Below are 19,264 nucleotides of genomic sequence, written 5' to 3'. Positions count from 1 at the left end.
TAACCCAGATGACAATAATAATTGGGAATAGGATGTAACTATTCTCACACCTTATGATGAGTAATCTTCATGTACAAAATCCAGGAGTGCACCTCTAAGACCATGGGAGAACATGTGTACCAAAAAGGCCAGTTTTCAGGAATATTTGGTAAACATGCAAATGTTTGCAGATTATATTATGAGGCCATAAACTGCATAAAATTATAAAGCTTTTGAGTTTTAGGTGAGCAAAACGGATAGTAACAGGAAGTACTATGGGAGACAATAGTGTGTTTGTCAACACTACAACAGTCTGGTCCAGTGTGTGAGTGTTTTTTTGGGACAGCATTAGTAGAAAGTTTTGGGGGCGTGGTTATTTGTTTGGCGTCATAATTTATGTTGCCTAGTGTAAACAGTCCATTGGCTGAATCTGTCTGATGGGGGTTCCCTGCCCCAGATTGCAGGGGTAAAACAATAAATAGAACCTATCACTTTAAATCTTCAATCTCTGGTACAGCAGAGATCATAAACTGTTAGTTAGTGGAGCGACGGATATATCACCACATACACCTAGGATATATTTCTAAACAGTTTACAGCCGGTTACTCCTAGAAATTTATTACAAATAATTCTGTCTACATAGGTAGGTCTTTCATAAGGTAAGTAAACCATCCTGCAAGCTAAGCTACGAGACGGCTGACAAGCTAACGTTAACCGAGCGAGCTAACGTTAGCTGCATTGTCTGGTCAAAACCACGACTACTCAACAGACAGGCAGTAATCAATCAGGGTTGGCAGCTAGGTGTGTCGCTACTGTACAAGAAGCCCACATGAACCGTTTGGTTAAAAATTACGAGGGTCAATTAAATTAGTCAAATCAGCCGTCCTTTGTTTTCCTAGAGCTAGCATAGCACTGAACTTGTTTCATTGATAAAGCTTCGACAGGCAGCTAAGTTGGTGTGACGCTAATTTATTTAAAAGTTTGAGCAAGCTTTTGATATCGCTAGCGGTATGTACCGATTATTACGGAATTAATTATAAAGTAATAGTCGATGTAAAATTCAGAGCCTCTCTGGCATAACATGGACACACTTTAATGGTGCACTACAATGGCTATCGCCGGGCTCAACGTTATGTCTGTTTGGTGGGTTTCCCCGCTTACAATCAGTTGTGTGTGTGTGTGTGTGTGTGTGTGTGTGAGTGTGATAGTACGGCAAAGTAACATCGTGTCATATGTCCATTTTTCTGTGTTTACAGACTCTACCAATATGTTCCTTGACATATGTTACTCCCGCATTTTGTAAAACTGTCAGCCGGCTGAAAGAATAACGACGACGCCACAAGTTAGCTTGAGCTAACGTTAGCTAGCTAACTAGCATTGCCGCAAGCTTGGCGTTGATTTTCTAAATGCCGGGGCTAGCGTTAGCCATTTAAGATGACAGCGGAGAGGCCGGTAGTGTAAAGTCTATATTCCCTCCGTTGTTTTTACAGTCTAGATAACGTTGATATGGCTGACAGCGTGGGCGCACAATTTCTAGGAAAGGAACATACGAGGGAAATCATGAATCTGTCATGTCGTGTGGCTAATGAACATGCGACAAATGTTAGAGATGGGAAAATGTTGTTAGCCTAGACATGAAAGGCCTAGCTCACACAGCAGGCCACTTATCTACAAAGGGGTGCACAGCTGTATGTAACACATGATGTACATTTTTAAAATCAGGATTTAATTATAGTCAAGTTAATTTTCTCTGCTGCCAAACTTGAGCGCAGCACCAGTAGCTTCCCTTTTTATCTACAGCCGGTTTCCCTCTTTGTCTCATTGGATGAACGTGATGGCGCAGTTGAGTGTTAGCTTGTGTGCTAGCCAGCTAGCTAAACAGTCAGCTGTCTTGTTTCTGCCATAGGAATGATGTGGGTCAGATTAAACGTGGGAGTGAGACAAAGCAAACGAAACGATGTTCAGTCAAAATGAATTGTTGTTCACATTTTTTAACTTCCTGTTTTTGCTACTAAAACCTATCTTTGCGGTTTACCTGAGGTATAGCAAACGTACATGTGTACTAATATGGACTTCCTTAAAATGGCCTGACCTCAAACAACTCGTATAGCTGTCTTACTGACGTGATCTTCCAAGTCTTTGTCTCTTTCAATTGGTTACAAACGTAGTAGATGCCTCTCGCTAAAACTAATGTAATCTGATAGAAACAATTTCAACCCTTGTAAAAGCTGAAATGTCCAGTTCTTGCTTGCGTGTTGTAACGTTTAGGTAATTTTGAGGCTGCAATTCGTGTGTGATGCTGTTGAATTATTTTGTGTTACACCAGAAATTAAACATCAGGATGAAATATGAGAAACACCTGTCAGTATAATGCAATATAATTCACCTGCACTAAACACAACAATGACCGTGACCATTTATTTCAATCAACACCTCTCTTAAACAAAAACTAAATAAATAAAATGAAGATGATGATAATCAACAGGAAGGAAGGGTTTATAGCAGGGCTGTAGTATTAGATGGCATTATTTTTTTGTACCCGTCTACCTCCTTAAAATACCAACTGTGTGTGTGTGTGTGTGTGTGTGTGTGTGTGTATGTATGTTATCGTCTTTTTCCAGATGGCATGATCATAATTAAGTTCTTGTTTATCTTCTGTTTCAGCACTTAATATTGTTTACCAAAGAAATGGTGATGGAGAAGCCAAGTCCCCTGCTTGTAGGGCGGGAGTTTGTGAGGCAGTATTACACACTCTTAAACAAGGCACCAGATTTCCTGCACAGGTAAATGCCAAAATGTGATGTGATCGACCCAAATTCTGTGGGTGTTAAGAATGCTCTCTGACTGTCACATATTTGTGCCATTAGGTTCTATGGGAGGAATTCTTCCTATGTTCATGGAGGACTCGACCCAAGTGGGAAGCTGGCAGAAGCGGTTTATGGACAAGCGGTAGGTGCAATACATATTCAGATTGAAAATACTGTGTAGAGAGTGTCTGACACAAGGTTATTCATAAGTATGATAATATAAGTATTCCTTTTTAATGAAATTAAATAGAGCAAAATGAATCATTGGCTGCATTTGAGGAAGAAACAAACGTCTGCCTTTTTTGTAACAACATTTTATTTCCATATATCAGTATTTCTGGCAATCAGGTCTGACCAAAATGGAGTCAAATATAAAGATGTGCATCCTCAACCTGCTTTCAAGGCTGAGCTGAATAATAACTGTGAAAGTAAACCATACTGGGGCAGACCTCAGATAGATAGCTGCCAAATTCTTTAAGTAAATGGAAATCAGCATTAATCACATGCAATGCATATCTTTTTTAAATGACACGATAATGTTAGTTTTTGCAGAGCCGTCCCTTCCTTTTCTCTTCATAGTCTTTTTTTGTTTGTTTATTCACTTGTCTCTGCATCTTGTAGGAAATCCACAAGAAGGTCATGTCCCTGCAGTTCAGTGAATGCCACACAAAGATCAGGCACGTGGATGCTCATGCTACACTGAGTGATGGAGTGGTGGTGCAAGTCCTCGGAGAACTGTCCAACAATGGTCAGCCAATGAGGAAGTTCATGCAGACTTTTGTGCTTGCTCCAGAGGTGAGTACCCTTCTACCTTTCATTACTGTTAACAGGCATTGAGGTTGAGTTATAACAGCAGTAACAGATAATTATCTCTATTTATGGCTCAATAAGTGTAAACAGAAATTTTGGACATTTTATTGAAGCTGGTAACAGGGGAAGAGCTGCTGTTGCTACAATGAATTGATCCTTGATCTGATTTTTAAAATGGACCCTTAAACATTGAAATGTGTGTGGATTTTTTTTTTCTCTTTTTGTACGACAAATTAGGGTTCGGTGGCAAACAAGTTCTACGTCCACAATGACATCTTCCGTTACGAGGATGAGGTCTTTGGAGACTCTGAAGCTGAGCTTGATGAGGGTAAGATGTTCATAAATATCCCCAATTATTTTTTATTTGTGAGCTATCTTTCGGTCTGTTCATGGGTAAATGTGAGGGTGCTGTTGAAAATATCTTCTCAATTATTAATACTTAATTATTTTCTTGCCCTCTCTTAGAATCAGAGGAGGAAGTTGAGGAGGAGCCAGAGGAGAGGCAGCCATCCCCTGAACCACTTCAAGAAAGCCCCAACAGTACCACCTATTACGAACCCCACCCTGTCACGTATGCTTAAACTTAATTATAATCTCAGTAATATATATTACTTTGTTTCTCTGTAAGAAACCTCTATTTGCCTCTATAAACATACTTTTCTTTTGAAGTGACAACATGCTTTTTGTGCACTGTAGTAATGGAGTAGAGGAGCCCATGGAGGAGCCAGCTCCAGAACCCGAGCCGGAGCCTGAACCTGAGCCCAAAGTAGAGGAGATAAAGCCTGAGGTAGACGAGAAGGTTCTGGAAGAGATGGAGGAGAAAGCACCGTCACCGGTCCCTGTGGAGTCCCCACCAAACACACAGGAGCCTCCCAAGGTGAGACTGATGTGTCTCTGCATTCTCAGTCACTTCTCTGTATCACATTATCTGGGTCCACACTAGTCTGCATTCATGACTCTAAACTGAAGTGCCCAAATCCCTCTCCTTCAAGTTAGGTTTGTTCTTTGATGTATCAGCTATGCTACATGTTTAAAGATGACTTCAAATTAATAAAAAGCTGTTTGTGTCATTGATGTTTGGCAACTTGAAGACAGTTCCCACACAGGAAAAAACCTATTTTCAAAAATATATACTAATATTACAGTACGGTATTGAGAGGTAGTTGTTGCAGCCCTAACAGTGCATTACTTCATCCCTCACAGACTTTCTCATGGGCCTCGGTTACCAGTAAAAACCTGCCTCCTAGCGGCACAGTCACCTCCTCTGGAATGTCACCCCATGTTGTTAAAGTTCCAAGCTCACAGGTAACCAACTAACACTAGATGTGACATTTGCAGCATGTCATAAAACTTAAGCAGTTTTCTTATAAAACAACAAATTGTCAGCACACATTATAAATGGGTCACTATACAGAATAGCACCGCAGTGTTTCATTTCAAATACATAGTGCATTGAAGACTAGATGGTGGTTAATTGTAGCAGTGCATTTGAAGTGAATGTGAGGAGGTCGATTTTGTGCAATGGCACTTCTGTAACGAAGTGTTCAGGAACATTAAGGTTTGCCCTTTTCAGACAGCAGAGTCCCACAAACTCCAAATAAAGGAAATTCACTTTACACACGTGTGTTTTAGACGGGAGAAGGTTTTCTTAAAAAAAAAAGGGGGGGGGGGGTTGTGGTTTTGCTAGTGTCTGTATTTATCGCTCAAAGAATATAGCCGACTGGGGGTTGGTTTCCGGACCTGCTGCCCGCTCTCTTCGAGCGATGTGGTCTGTAATGGTGGGGAGTGAGGTAGAGGATACACTGTGATTCAAGGCTCCCGCTAACGTTAGCTACATAGACGTGAACATGAAGCCGGAGCCTTCTGCTCCAGTTAGCAGGCGACTAAACTATTAGCAACATTTTTTCTTTATCTCTGCAACGCTTTGCTGGTATTGAGAGTCATCTTGAATTCCAGTCAAACCTACAGCTTCATGTTATCCATGTGATAAATGCAAGGATGAATGGATGTGCAGTTCATTTAATTTTTTGTGTGATGCTCCTCTCCTCACACAGCCCAGAGTTGAAGCCAAGACGGAGACACAGACAGCACCACTACGGCCCAGAGACCAGCGCACACGGGACAGACCAGCCTTCACTCCGCGGGGTCCCAGGCCTGGTAATGCCAAAAGTCATTTCACAGATTAATGAATGTTTTTAGCTTTTCATTTGGTTTATCCTTATGGCCTACATGTCTGTGTCACTCTTAGATGGTGTTGCATCTTCGGAGTCACAGACGGGAAAACCACACTTGAGTTTTGTTAACAAAGGTAAACATTACCCTTGAAGTCACAACAAAATGAATCTAAAACCCTGTTGTCTTACACGTGGTTTGAGTTTAACGCTCTTCATGCTGGGAATTTTACATTTATGGATTTTTTTTTTTTTTTTTTTTTTTTTGGTGCATGTGAGCTGATGTGATGTGTTTTCCCCCACTCTTCTGACCTGCAGGTGGCAGGGGAGAAACTGAATCCGGTGAAATGGACAGCAGGCGGATCGTTCGGTACCCAGACAGTCACCAGCTTTTTGTTGGCAACCTCCCACATGACATCGACGAGAGCGAGCTCAAAGAGTTCTTCATGAGTATGTTAACTCGGAAGGCAACATCTTGTCAATACATTTTCCATGTCCTGTAGAAACCAGACAAAGCTGTTTTTTTTGAGTAAATATTGGTTGAAATACACTGTTTCTTTCCTTGCAGCATATGGAAATGTTGTGGAGCTGCGGATTAACACCAAGGGCGTCGGTGGGAAGCTTCCCAACTTTGGATTTGTGGTCTTTGATGACTCTGATCCTGTTCAAAGAATCCTGGGGGCCAAGGTAGAAGGGGCATGTATTGAAATTTCATTACCCACTTTCATTGGTGGTGGTTTGGTGACACACATTTCTACAACTATCTAACATTAGTGAGGATAAATCCCTACATTAAATATCTTCAACATTTGTGTGTCATAGTACATATATAATGTTTGTTTCTCATTGTCATAACGACGACTAATCAAGCACGCAATTAAGTGTCTAAGGTTGTGTTCAGACCAACTGAAGCATTGCGTTTAAAAAACAACAACAAAAAAAACACAAGGAGCTGTGTTGCTGTGTTGAAACAGGTGCAGGTGATATTAAATATGAACCAAGAAGAGCTGTTTGAAGGCTCAACAAATATCAGGACGCAACACTGCTTTGAGGCAGGATATCATGACTCTAAAAAGCTATCATTTTCAGCTTTATCTTAAAACTGAAAACAGACTGCCACCGAAGCGTCATATGACGTGCATCAAGTCCCACTCCAATAGGAAGTGTTGCACTGCAGCTCATCAACAGAAGATCACACGCAGTTATTACTGTTCTTAGTATAACATTTGTACTTCCACCTCTGCATTAAGTTAAAATCATGTGTGTAAAACCAGTTCATGAACTTGATTTCTCACCTGAAGAGCCAATCTTCACAGCTGTGGCTCACAAGGCAGGATATTCTGGCTGTTGTCTTTATAATGTCAGGACTGTGGGCCATAGCTCGTGATATTCCTCAGCCTCGACAGATAGTGTCTCCTCATCCATCTTCAACGCACTCAAGGGTAGGCTGTACCTGATTCAGAAATATGCAAGTTGAATCAGATTTGGCTGTTGAATACTAATATTTGATCATTCAGAGTTTGTTTTTTTTTTTCCCCCCATATATAAAGTTTTAAAGTTTGAGCAGGGCTCAGTGGAACACTCAATGTGACAGCTTCATTCATGTAATATAGTAAACAAACTAACTGCGCTAACGACAGGTCAGAAATGTGTAGCAACATTTTTTTTGCCAACACTAGATTTCAAAGGACTGTGTCCTGTTAAGATGCCGTGAGCTGTAAATTCACAACTTCTCAGCAGAAGAGCGAAGAAAGTGTTTTCTAAGAGTGCAGAGTCTCTTTTCCTCTGTGACGCTACCTGTGTGTCAACAGCAGCTTGTACCAAAGAGTAGCATGAAAGTAGAGTGAAAGTCAAGAGCTCTCACTCAGCAGCAAAATCTGGGGACCAAAATGTCCCCAGAAGTACACTGCACAGTACACTGTCTTTCACAAAAAAGACTGCTTTCTCAATCTCAGTCAGTTGAGGGGTCTCCAGCTACTGACTTGAATCTCCGACAGTGACGTGGGTGTTGCTAGTGCACCGGCTTTGGTCCCTGTTTACTTCCTGTCAGCTCCTGCATAAACAAACACCCAAACAGGAAATACAAAGGGACTTATGTAGAATGTTTATACTGTCAAGTTTTAAAAGATCTATACATTTATGGTGAGGAGAGGAGTCGAGCTGCCACAGGAGAAGAAGAGCTGCTAAGGTAGTTAAGATGTACAGGCAGGAAATTTCATTTTCAGGGGCAGCAAGGCTGGAAATGGGAGAGTGGCATGAAGTGTTGGCCTTTCTACACAAAATGTCCCAGGCCAGAGAAAAACTGACACTGGACATTTATAGAAAATCTATTTACTGACATCAGAAATAACTGCCCTGTTTACAACCTGCGTGTTTGGTATGTGAATAACCAAACGTGCTGTCTTTTGTCACGACAACCGTGAGGTAAACAGGAAGAAATACTTACGTTACAAAGTAATCCACCAGGAATGTGCACTTGCATGTGTTTGATTGACAAACGTGTTGCTGTTGCTGTAAACCAGTTCAGCTGGGCCACACATTTTTGCCTCCACTGCAACATCAGATTTGCCTCTTTCAGATGAATAAAGGGACTGCATTTTCCCACGCTAGAGTCGGTCTAAACACAGCCATAGAGATGAAATAGTTTCACTGGCAGGGACACAGAACTTGTCAGGTCAGACCAGTGTGACACAACAGTGCTTACATGGAGTCTGGGACAGATTGACAAACTTGTGTGTGCAAACCAGTGAATGATGTGGGTTGTGAAATTGACACAGGGAAATATTCAGTACCTGTTTCGGCTCTCGTGACCGTGCTTTTCTCCCTGCAGCCCATCATGTTCCGAGGTGAGGTGCGTCTGAATGTGGAAGAGAAGAAGACGAGGGCGGTGCGTGAACGAGAGACCCGCGGCGGAGGAGAGGAGCGCCGGGACATGAGGCGCAACGACCGAGGCCCTGGAGGTTCGAGAAGCATCGTGGGAAGCGGAATGATGCGAGATCGCGACGGGAGGGGACCACCACCTCGAGGCGGGATGGCCCCCAAACCTGGCATGGGCTCTGGAAGAGGCTCCGGCGGCCAGGGAGAGGGTCGCTTTACAACCCAGCGCCGCTGAGAAGAGCACCACCTGCAGTGTGGAAGTAGTTCCGTGTTCTTCATCTTCAACCGTTCTCGTTAACGAAAAGAAATCTTCATGTATAAACGTATATATTTGTTTTTTGTTTTATTTTTTATTTTTTGTTCCCTCTTTGCTTTGGAATGTGACAGCCTGTCAACCTTTGTTTGTGAAATAGACAAAACATAATAAGCAAACAAAAAAATTTCGCTTATTAGTTGTGAGCTGAGCATCCTTTTTCGGGTATCTCAAGAATTCACAAACTTTAATTTGTAAATTCGTGAAAAAAGGCGAACCAACCAGGAGTAATCTGCCACATTAGGAGGGACTGATGAGACTTTTAACTACGATAATACAGCCCATCATTTGGAAAAGAGATTATATGCCTTGACTTAACTGGGGCGCTGCTTCACGAAATCCCTCTATTGCACATTTTATATGGTAGTTTTCTGCCCGTTACTGTTGGAAAAGAGTGAGATGCAAAATTTGTGCAGTTCCAGGGGAAAAGCTTGCCTTTTACTTTTTTCCTTTTGAGAGACCACTGCTTCAAAATTGCATAATGCACTCATCAATATGCACTAATGGGTACTTTTGTCGTATTACATTGACATCCATGCTCGGAACGCAGCTGGAGAGACCTGTTTTGTCTCAAAGCGATACGACTTTCCGGGGCAGGCCTCGCTCACAGCCGGTCTGCTGTGACCAATGTACTTTTCACACTTTTGACCCAAAACTACGCTTCAATTACTGCTGGATGGACAAGATGACAAGCAAATCTACATTATATTTTTCCTCATTTATAAATCGACTTAAAAAAAACAACAAAAAAAAAGCTCAAATCCTGGACTTTCACCAAATGAGTGGGGGGACAAAGGATAAACAAGAAACAAAGTTGAACAATAGAAGAGTGGTGGTAACGATGGCGGCTCGCTCTGTTTTTTTTTTTTTCTTCTTTCTTTCTTTTCCTTTTTGATTCCAAGTTTGCTTTTCTCCATGTTTTTCCCTGCCAGCTAGACCGCGAAACTGGGACGGACGACACCTTCCCTCCCTCTTCCCTCCCTTCCTCTCTAAGTGCGGAGTAACAGAATAAATGTACAGCAAAAATCATAGTTTACTGTATGTTTTGTTTTCTGTGTATATTTTAATTTCTCTCTCGACTTGATAAAAGCATGAATGGTGCCTTCTATTTCACCTTTTCCAGTCTTACTGAAGCAGTTCGGGGCGTTCGGCCTCCTAATACGGAGCTGTTCATTTGGGACTCTTATGTTTGGGAGCAGATAGGAAAAAAAATTGCAGTATTCACGAGTTATTTCAGGTGCATATTTCATTTTTTCCATACTGTTTTACTACCTAAGATGATCTGCTGTGAGTTTTGTACATTTGTTTTGTATTGTGTCTGTTCTGGGTTTTGTAGAGACAGTAGGTGCCTCCAGTTCTGTTTGATGTTAAATGGTTAAGAGGTACATCTGAGAACAACCCCCCACCCCCACCCCCACCCCCCACCCCAAAAAAAAAGGTACATTAAAGATGGTGGCAGTGAAATGCTTGCTCCGTGGTTTCACAAGTCATAGCTCTACACAACTGTGATTTCAGAGGACTTAAGTTTTCAGTTTGGAAAGAGTTAAACGTCTCACAGTGTGATTGAGATTCTGTTGATCCTTATGTTCAGGCTGACCATGGCTTTTACAGCACTCGGGTTAATCGCTGGACTCAAAAGTTGTCAGACTGTTCTTCTCTCGGCAACAATTTTGTAATGACCTGTGTGGGCGGGCTGGCCGTACTTCCAGCCCTACAGACTAGCAAATAATTGTGCTCACTTTTTTCTAGCCATTTATGCATTTGTATTTTCATATGCTGATTATTCATTGTGCTTATTTTATTTTTATTTTTTCCATTCAAGGCAAGTGTGATCAGGTTGCCATACTAGTCGTCTCCCTCTGGTCCTCTGTTTTCTTTTGTACCACTTGGCAGGGAGGGAAGACCTTATGGTTTCAGCTGGAAAGGAAAACATGACAAACATGAGATGTTAATTTTTTTTATTTTTTTTTGTTAATCTTGCACTGAAATGGGAAATGATATCGATGTAGCATTTTTCTGGACAAATATACTAATGAGGTCTTCCTTGTCTGGTGGTATTGCACTATTTACAACATTTCTGGGACAATCTGTCATTTTGAACACAGACTCCAAATTTCTCATCTGGCAGTGAAAAAAGAAAATATTAGTGCTCAGCATGATATTATATTCTCTCTCTTTTGCAGCTAAAAAGATTTGATGTATAGACTCGGCATATTTTAGTTAGTTTCCCACAGAAATGCTCGGCTACTTTCCCCTCGTAGTTGAGGTCACTAGTTTTCAATAGAGAGACTCTTAATTTGTTACCATCAGTCGTTGACCTAAAGTCACAGAAAAATCACAGCTGTTTGGTCCTTGAGTGTTTTAAACAGACGGTTTCTCACGGATGCCTCTACCACGAATGTTTATTTGTCAGGTAATTGCTTAACTTGAGCACTTGACTGCAATCATACTTTTTACAGCAATGGTCAGTGAAGAGGGTGACGAAGAAGAGCCATCATGCTTTCAGACCAATTTGTGCTTTTTACATTGAAGTGGTGGTAAAAACGTTTGAGGATCTAAATTTACAGTTGGGTAGTTTATTCTTTTTCACTGAGGTTTTTGACGACCCAAACCCTTTTCCAAACGTTTAAAGGATCCTCAAAAGAAAAAAGAAGAAGCTGTAAATTAATTTTCCTGTGGTTGAAAATGCAGTAGAGTGGATCCTCATTGTGAATCATTCCAGTCCTTTTTGAATGGAAATAGAAGTACCTTCTTGGCTTTAGCAGGTGTGGTAAACCATTGGCTGCCATCTTAATTTTACTGTGTTTACCCTTTACTTGTTGCTAGTACAAAAGTGTTGCAGGTGGAGAATCTTTTTATTTTTTCTTTTGTTCTTTTTTCCTTTCTATTTTGAATGTGTTGGACTTAACATACAATAAACTACTGATATCAGCACCACTCATACCGTTTGTCATGTTTACAGGTTTCTCCATAAAAGGTAATACCTAAATAAGCTGTTATTGTGCATTACTCCTGGCAGGTTTGTTGGGATCGCTCAATCGCGAGAAGAAAATGATGGCATTGTATGTTTCTGCCACACATATGTTAACAGTTACATGTTTCATTTGTGTCGTATCACTGTGATGTAGTAAATGAGGTGACTTTGGAGAGGTCATTGGGAGGTGGAGGCAAGGTTGGATGTGACACTATGGCCAACTTGCTGACCCCAGTTCGAGATCAACAGGCAAAACCAGTTGTGTTTTAGCAAGTCGTTGTGTTTCCAGTTGGGATAGTGCCAAGAAAACCAGTTGTGTTTTAGCAAGTCGTTGTGTTTCCAGTTGAGATAGTGCCAAGAAAAGCAGTTGTTTTTTTGTAAGGAGGTAGCGCTTCTTTTCCAGCAGGGATTTTGCCCCTAAAGCCGTGTATTTTAGCCAAAATCTGTTTTTTCCAAATGATAACCAAGTGGTGTTTGTGCCTGAACCTACCCACACCTAAACAACAATGTTATAATAATTTGATAATTTACAAATTTAATGTAACTGTGATTTGCAGAAACGTACAATGCCAAGATTGGACAGATTTGACAGCTGAAGTTGATGCAGAGAAAACTTGCATGATTATTTGTTTTTATCTTAAACAATTTGCACTTTGCTTAGAACACAGTTTTTACTATCAGCCCTGCCTGGAGGCATTATGTTTTCAGGTTGTCCATTCGTCCATCCTTTTCTTGTGAACGCAATGTCGAAGGCAGTGGTTCCCAATTAGGGGGTCGTGGGTCCAGTTTGAATGGACCACGAGTGACTCGCAAACCTGTCAAGTTTGTAAAAAAACACACTGTATTTTGAAGTACAGTGAATATACAGCACCGAGCTTTTATTTTGAAGTGCCTTTTCCTGCTGTAGAGTGAATGACTAATGGACAGCTATTTGACAGAGACAGCAAACCAACTCAATGACATGGCCAAACACAAGTATGACGCTGAATGTATTAAACTGTGTGGACCTTGAACTTATCTGGACCCCGTGGTTGGACCAATTGGGAACCACTGGTCTAAAGAACACCTTGAGGAAATTTCTTCAGATTTGGCACAAACATCCAATTGGACTTAACGATAAACTGATTAGATTTCGATGGTCAGAGGTCAAGGTCAGTGTGACCTCACATCTGTCCCATACTTATGAATGCCAGAATGGAATTTCTTTGAATTTGGCACAAACGTCCACTTGGACTGAAGAATGAACTGATGGTCACAGGTCACTGTGACCCCACAAAACATGTAGTTGGCCATAACTCAAGAATGTATATGCTAATTATGACAAACATCTCTAGTTACTATTCAGTGCCATACCTCAGACATTTTGTCAGATACTGAATTGGTGACACTAATCTTGGGTGACCATCTTTAAACTGTGTGGATTGTACTGATCTTCTGTGCTGCCGGGTTGAAGACATGTATGACGCATCCACATTTTGCCAAAAAATTCACTTAGTACCCACCACATATAGAATACACCTGTAAGTCTGAACAGACATGGATGTAAACTCTTCACTGGTTGGCAGAGGCTTATAACAGTGAGGTTATGCCGCATTTGTTTGGCAATCCAGGCCGGCCATCTTCATCGTGACGTCAGTTCTACCGACACGGTCTACCTGGACCTTGCCCGAGTTTGATGACGAGACCTCCGGGTAGAACGGGTGTTCTTTTGTACCTTTCCGGACCGGAAACCATATCAATCCCGGTTCCGGCTACCAATAGAATTACACTTATTTAAAATTAAAGGGGCACTCCACTACAGCTCAAGATCAGTTTACTTCTGTGGCTCTGAAAAAGCTTTGTCAAGTCTGGATAAAATCCCAGCTAGAAACTTAAACACAAAGCCTATGTAACAAACTGGGGGTGTGAAATATGTGGGTGTTCACCAGGCAGGTAGGGCTACAGATGGATTTACATTATGGAATGCTTCTGGGCTACTTCTGATAATTTGGTGCTTTAACTTTGCAGTGTTGGTGGAGAAAGCAAACAAATCTGTAAACACACTACATTCTCTGTTTTCCTCGGAGACTCGTCGTTTTTTGGATTTGGAATCCATAGCTTATCAAGCTAGCGAGACTCAAGATTAGCCACTGCCAACATTTAGAGAAAAAGGCGCCAGGTCATAGACATATGACACATTTTAGTTGGTGAAATGTTAGAAAGTTTTATTATTTGGTGTTTAGGCTGCACATTTTTACAATCAGAGAATGTAAGCATCACTTTAGGCCTACAACAGCAATAAATGAAAAAGAAAATGTTAAAAAAGAAAACAATCATTTCCATATATGTTTTTTGTCAAAGCCACATGGAGCCACTGGAGAGGGGCTAAAGAAGTAGTCTACCCCTGACCCATACTTTGGACTAAAGGTTTGGATGTCTCAGTTTTGACCATTGATTTTAAGTGTCGTCCCTCCCAAGTCCCCCTACCGCCTCACTAAAGTGGAAGTGCAGTACTCAGTGGAGGTTTTGACCACTATCAGTATTATGGAGAAATATTTTTATGTGTGGCTCCCCGTTTTTTCGCTACACGATACACATGGTTGCACATTATTTTACCGATCTACAGGTGGGAGTAACATGTCAAGAGACACACTAATGAGCCAGCAAAGTAAATTAAGGAGAGGACAGCAAGCCAGTGAACATAAATGTTAAAAAATGCAGAAAACATTTGAGAAAAAACAGCTTTTGCTTTATAATAAAGGAAGTATGTTCAACATGTTGATTAACACTGTTTGTTTTGGTGAATAAAACTGAATGCAGAAGAGTAACAATAAAACTCCACCCATAGACACCTTTAAATCTGAAAGACACCCTTAGACTGAAAGTTAGTAACTGCATGCATGTAGCCTCACATGTTCAAAGGGTTTAATCAGTGTCATCCTCCAGCATCTCTTCAGTCACTGCGACTGCCCTCTTCAGATGAGTCACTGGATGTGGAATCAAACCTCCGAGCCTGAAGAGGACCTCTTTGATTTCCTGCTGGATTGTTTTGAGGGCGCACTGAGAGGAGTTTGTCTCTCAGGAGATCCAAGAACCACTGAGGAGCTGGGAGAAAGCCAGATGCACCAACAGGTGAGTGTGGAAGAAGCTGACCGGCCCCTTGTCCGTACACATACGACCCTCCTCTGACTGGAGAGTGGAGAACGTAGTGAGGCATGATAGGCTGGTAGAGGACATGAGATGGAGGAGGAGGAGGAGGAGTCGGAGGAGGAGAGCGAGGAGGAGGAGGAGGAGGAGGAGGCTTCTGTCCTGGTTTACTGACTGGGACTGAAGGTGGAGGAGGAGGAGGAGGCTTCTGTCCTGGTTTACTGACGGGGACTGAAGGTGGTGGAGGTGGAGGAGGAGGAGGAGGAGGCTTCTGACCTGGTTTATTGACAGAGACTGAAGGTGGAGGAGGAGGAGGAGGCTTCTGTCCTGGTTTACTGATGGAGACTGGAGGTGGAGGAGTGGTGCTCACAGGATCATCAGTGTCAGGAACAATCTGACAAGGAGGGTCCTCATTTCTTGCCTCAGCAGCAGCAGTTTCTTTCTTAAAGGACCCTGAGGAAATAAGTAATACAGATAATATTTAGCAGGACATTTAAGTTCAAACATGTCGTGCTGAGAAATTAATTCCTGTCGTACCTTGTTTGCCATTTCCTGAAGATACTTGGTGATAGTTGACGGCATTGTGCCTAACAGGAAGAGCCCCTTGAAGAAGAGACAACTTATTATTCCAGGATCTTATAAATTCATTCATTCATCTTCTAACCGCTTCATCCTCTTGAGGGTCGCGGGGGGGGCTGGAGCCTATCCCAGCTGACATTGGGTGAGAGGCAGGGTACACCCTGGACAGGTCACCAGACTATCACGGGGCTGACACATAGAGACAAACAACCATTCACGTTCACATTCACACCTATGGACAATTTAGAGTTATCAATTAACCTAGTCCCCAATCTGCATGTCTTTGGACTGTGGGAGGAAGCCGGAGTTCCCGGAGAGAACCCACGCTGACACAGGGAGAACACCCGGGATCGAACCGGCAACCCTCTTGCTGTGAGGCGAGAGTGCTAACCACCACACCACCATGCCGCCCATGATCTCATAAATACTGAGGTCACAAATACTTTGTTAAATTAATAAATACAAATTATTTGCAATGATTTTATTGGATTTTCAACATTTTATGTATCAAGTTTACTGTTCATAATAAAACAAATATGTTTAAAAGAGTAAATTAAAATTAACAGAATTTATTTATTTATTTACTTATTTTTAGCAAGTCTAAGATAGTCCAACTAAATGCAAAATACAAAATAGGAAAGAAAAATAATCTGAAAATTTTGCAAAAAATATTTTTGGCTATTTTCCTATCAGTATGTACCAAAACATATATTATTTGAATTTTAAAACCTATTTTTTTTTTTTTTTTTTTTTAGTTAAAGGCCCTTAAAACCCAATTTCTCAATGATCATAGGAGCCATGGGGTCCTACAAGAATACCTAATGTTTTGTTAAAGTTAAAACAATTTTGGTGATTTCACATTAATGTCTGTATTTTTTTTTATTGTGCTTTTTTCATTTGCTCTAAGTTGGTGATGCTCTGCCAGAGGAAAAATAAAATAAATAAATAAACAAAATAACAGTCCCAGTGAGTCAGATCAGTTGAGTTTTTGACTATTAAGCTTATAATAAATAATAACTAAGGATGTTTTTCCGACTTTAGCTTTGGTTGTTGCTCATTTAGTCGTAAATATTTAATGTTACACTGGGATTTTTACATTTTCAGAGGTTCCAACTGTTTACCAGTATGAAGCTCTGAATGTTGTATCAAAGAAAAGTCTTGTGGGGACATAATTAATTCTTTTTTATTATCTTAAAAGACAGAATTGAATATATGTAGCCTAAACGATACTGGAATCAGTCTACAAAATATATGGAATTTACACAAAATGTCTCTGTCCTTTATACAGTATATATTACTCCTAATGATGAGTCATGATTGCCGAATCGAGTCTTACCTGTGTTTTGTGAGCACAGGAGAAAAATCAGAGCCGTTGTCGTTTTCAGATCCATCGCTGACAGAAGACGTTTCCTGAAGACCCTCTGAGAGGCTTTTTAAAACACGATGTGACACCTTATTTGTTTTGCTATTTTGTTTGTGTTATGACTCAGGCGTTGTATCACTCTGTATATACTGTAATTATCATGTATATGATCTCACTGGATTGCTTCACTGTATCAACAGAATCTTGATGATTACTTTAATCACTGAGTGCACAGGACTCAGCCTGTCTTATTTTCTCTTTTTAAGTGGGGAAAAACAAGTTCAGTGTTTCAGCTCTGTGAGAGACACAAATAAGAAGTACAAGATAGATAATGCAGGCCTGCAAAGTATCTAAAATTAGATAAAACATTAAAATGCTCTTGCATGTATTTGTTGGTGATAAAAACACCATAATACAACATCCTGCAATAATATAACTGTATGAAAGGAGCCATTCTGCTTTATGAGAAGGCTACTTTTACTTTTAACACTTTAAATTACTTTCTTGTGTATTTTACTTAAGTAACATTTTGAATTAGGACTTTAATTTGTAATAGAGTATTTTTAAACCATGGTTTTTCTACTGATTCCATACTTACAGCACTACATGTTTATGCATCAGCAATAATACTATACTGATAGTATGCTAAAGTGGCACTGACAGAAACCTCTCTTCTGCTTATTGACTCCTTTTATTTTCTATATTTATTTATATTTTGCAGAAGAAATACCTGCACTGTCCAGTGGCATAAGGTAATTACCACAGGCCCCAGTCCACGCTACTGTGACGGGGCCTAGTGCACGCTAGTAACTGGTTATAAGGTGCACAAACACACTACAGGCAACTGTTTATAAAAAAGGCCAGAGGAATCTAATTTAGGGAGCTTTGCTATTTATTTCTCTTGTTTGTCTCTCTGTCGTCATAATAATAATAACAATAATAATAATAATCTGTATTTATAAAGTGCTTTTCAAAACAGAGTTACAAAGTGCTTTACATGTCAATAATTGAAACAAACAAGATATGACAACAACAGCTTTAAAAAGAACTGATAAAAACCCCTTCAGTGTATAAAAACGGAGGAAGTAAAAGACAGTTTAACTTAAACCTCGAGTACAATCAGGAAAGGCTCTCTGATAAAAGTATGTTTTAAGACAGGACTCAAAAGAGGTCACTGACTCAGCTGACATGACTTCCTCTTGTCCTTTCTTACTGCTGCTGACTGCCATCTGGACTTGCAGATGTGCTCAGCTTTTCAGTCTTAAAAGATTTTGCACATAAACTAGTTACTGTATTGTATCGTCTTGTCACATGATTGAATAGAGACTTGACACTAGGCAGCATCAACATGCATGTTACCTGACAGTCATCATAGCACACCTGTATATGACAAAATAAGAAATTATATATGTATCTAAAGTTCATATAGAATAAGCAAACAAATTTTGTCATAGATTGCTAGTGCAATTTTACATGGAAAAGCAAGCAAAAGAAAACTAACTAAGAGCCATCTAACATATTTAAGTATTTTATTGGGAGTCCTGGATGAAAACTGTCCCCAGATAATTAATACAATTACTCTGTTGGGTAAAATACTTTTAATTAAAGCTCAATCAAGTAAAAAATTGAATTTATGTTTCCTGAAAAATACTGTGCAATCTCAATTTCTTATGGAAAAAAATCAGTGCTGCAAACCATTGTAAAATAACACAACATAGCATGAAATGGGAGAAAATTAGTTATAGTGAAAAGTGGAATTATATAGCATTATAACTACACTCTACCTGTCATATAAACTCATTTATTTATTTATATTTTTTCACAAGTGCCATTAACTTTTATATGTCATTTATATGTCTTTTCTTTATCCACTTTGGTCTGTGTAAGTCTAACTTTTGTTTTGTTTAATTTGTTTTTGTTTTGCCTTGATTGTCTTTGTGAGGTCATATTGTCATGTCATGTTGTGATCTGTCAAATCTGTGATTTGTCTTAATTTATTATGCTGATCTGTTCTATTGCACGTCTGTCCATCCTGGAAGAGGGATCCCTCCTCAGTTGCTTTTTCCCTGTTAAAGGGTTTTTTTGGGGGGGGGAGTTTTTCCTTATCCGCTGCGAGGGTCATAAGGACAGAGGGATGTCGTATGCTGTAAAGCCCTGTGAGGCAAATTGTGATTTGTGATATTGGGCTTTATAAATAAAATTGATTGATTGATTGATTGATCTGTGCTTTGTGTATTATTTTTTGGCTGTAATTAAAAAAAGACG

General features: G+C 40.3%; 1 protein-coding gene across 3 annotated transcripts; it reads left to right on the top strand.

The window, feature by feature from the left end:
* The first annotated feature begins 449 nt into the window (after nt 1-449).
* g3bp2a (G3BP stress granule assembly factor 2a) lies at nt 450-11,894 on the top strand. Of its 3 annotated transcripts, none has more exons than XM_049571408.1 (13): nt 450-622; nt 2,644-2,762; nt 2,847-2,928; nt 3,408-3,581; nt 3,834-3,924; nt 4,062-4,167; nt 4,293-4,473; nt 4,800-4,901; nt 5,651-5,753; nt 5,845-5,904; nt 6,086-6,217; nt 6,336-6,463; nt 8,598-11,894. In XM_049571408.1, exons 2-13 carry the CDS (start codon nt 2,668-2,670, stop codon nt 8,877-8,879), a joined length of 1,536 nt encoding a protein of 511 aa, XP_049427365.1. In that variant the 5' UTR covers nt 450-622; nt 2,644-2,667; the 3' UTR covers nt 8,880-11,894. The 3 variants fall into 3 exon arrangements, with proteins under 3 accessions (XP_049427365.1, XP_049427364.1, XP_049427366.1); XM_049571407.1 differs by having other exon boundaries at nt 450-638; XM_049571409.1 differs by having other exon boundaries at nt 451-638; nt 6,336-6,454.
* The last annotated feature ends 7,370 nt before the right edge of the window (nt 11,895-19,264 follow it).

The sequence above is a fragment of the Epinephelus fuscoguttatus genome, linkage group LG3 (assembly GCF_011397635.1).
Source record: "Epinephelus fuscoguttatus linkage group LG3, E.fuscoguttatus.final_Chr_v1".
In the NCBI taxonomy this organism is placed as follows: Eukaryota; Metazoa; Chordata; class Actinopteri; order Perciformes; family Serranidae; genus Epinephelus; species Epinephelus fuscoguttatus.
This window is presented reverse-complemented; position numbering and strand designations above follow the sequence as displayed.

Bases quoted from the DNA above. Each gene is read 5' to 3' on its own strand.
- g3bp2a (XM_049571408.1), top strand. From the start codon at position 2,668: ATGGTGATGGAGAAGCCAAGTCCCCTGCTTGTAGGGCGGGAGTTTGTG. The intron at 2,763-2,846 runs GTAAATGCCAAA...TTGTGCCATTAG, and splicing joins GCACCAGATTTCCTGCACAG to GTTCTATGGGAGGAATTCTT. The intron at 4,902-5,650 runs GTAACCAACTAA...CTCCTCACACAG, and splicing joins TTAAAGTTCCAAGCTCACAG to CCCAGAGTTGAAGCCAAGAC.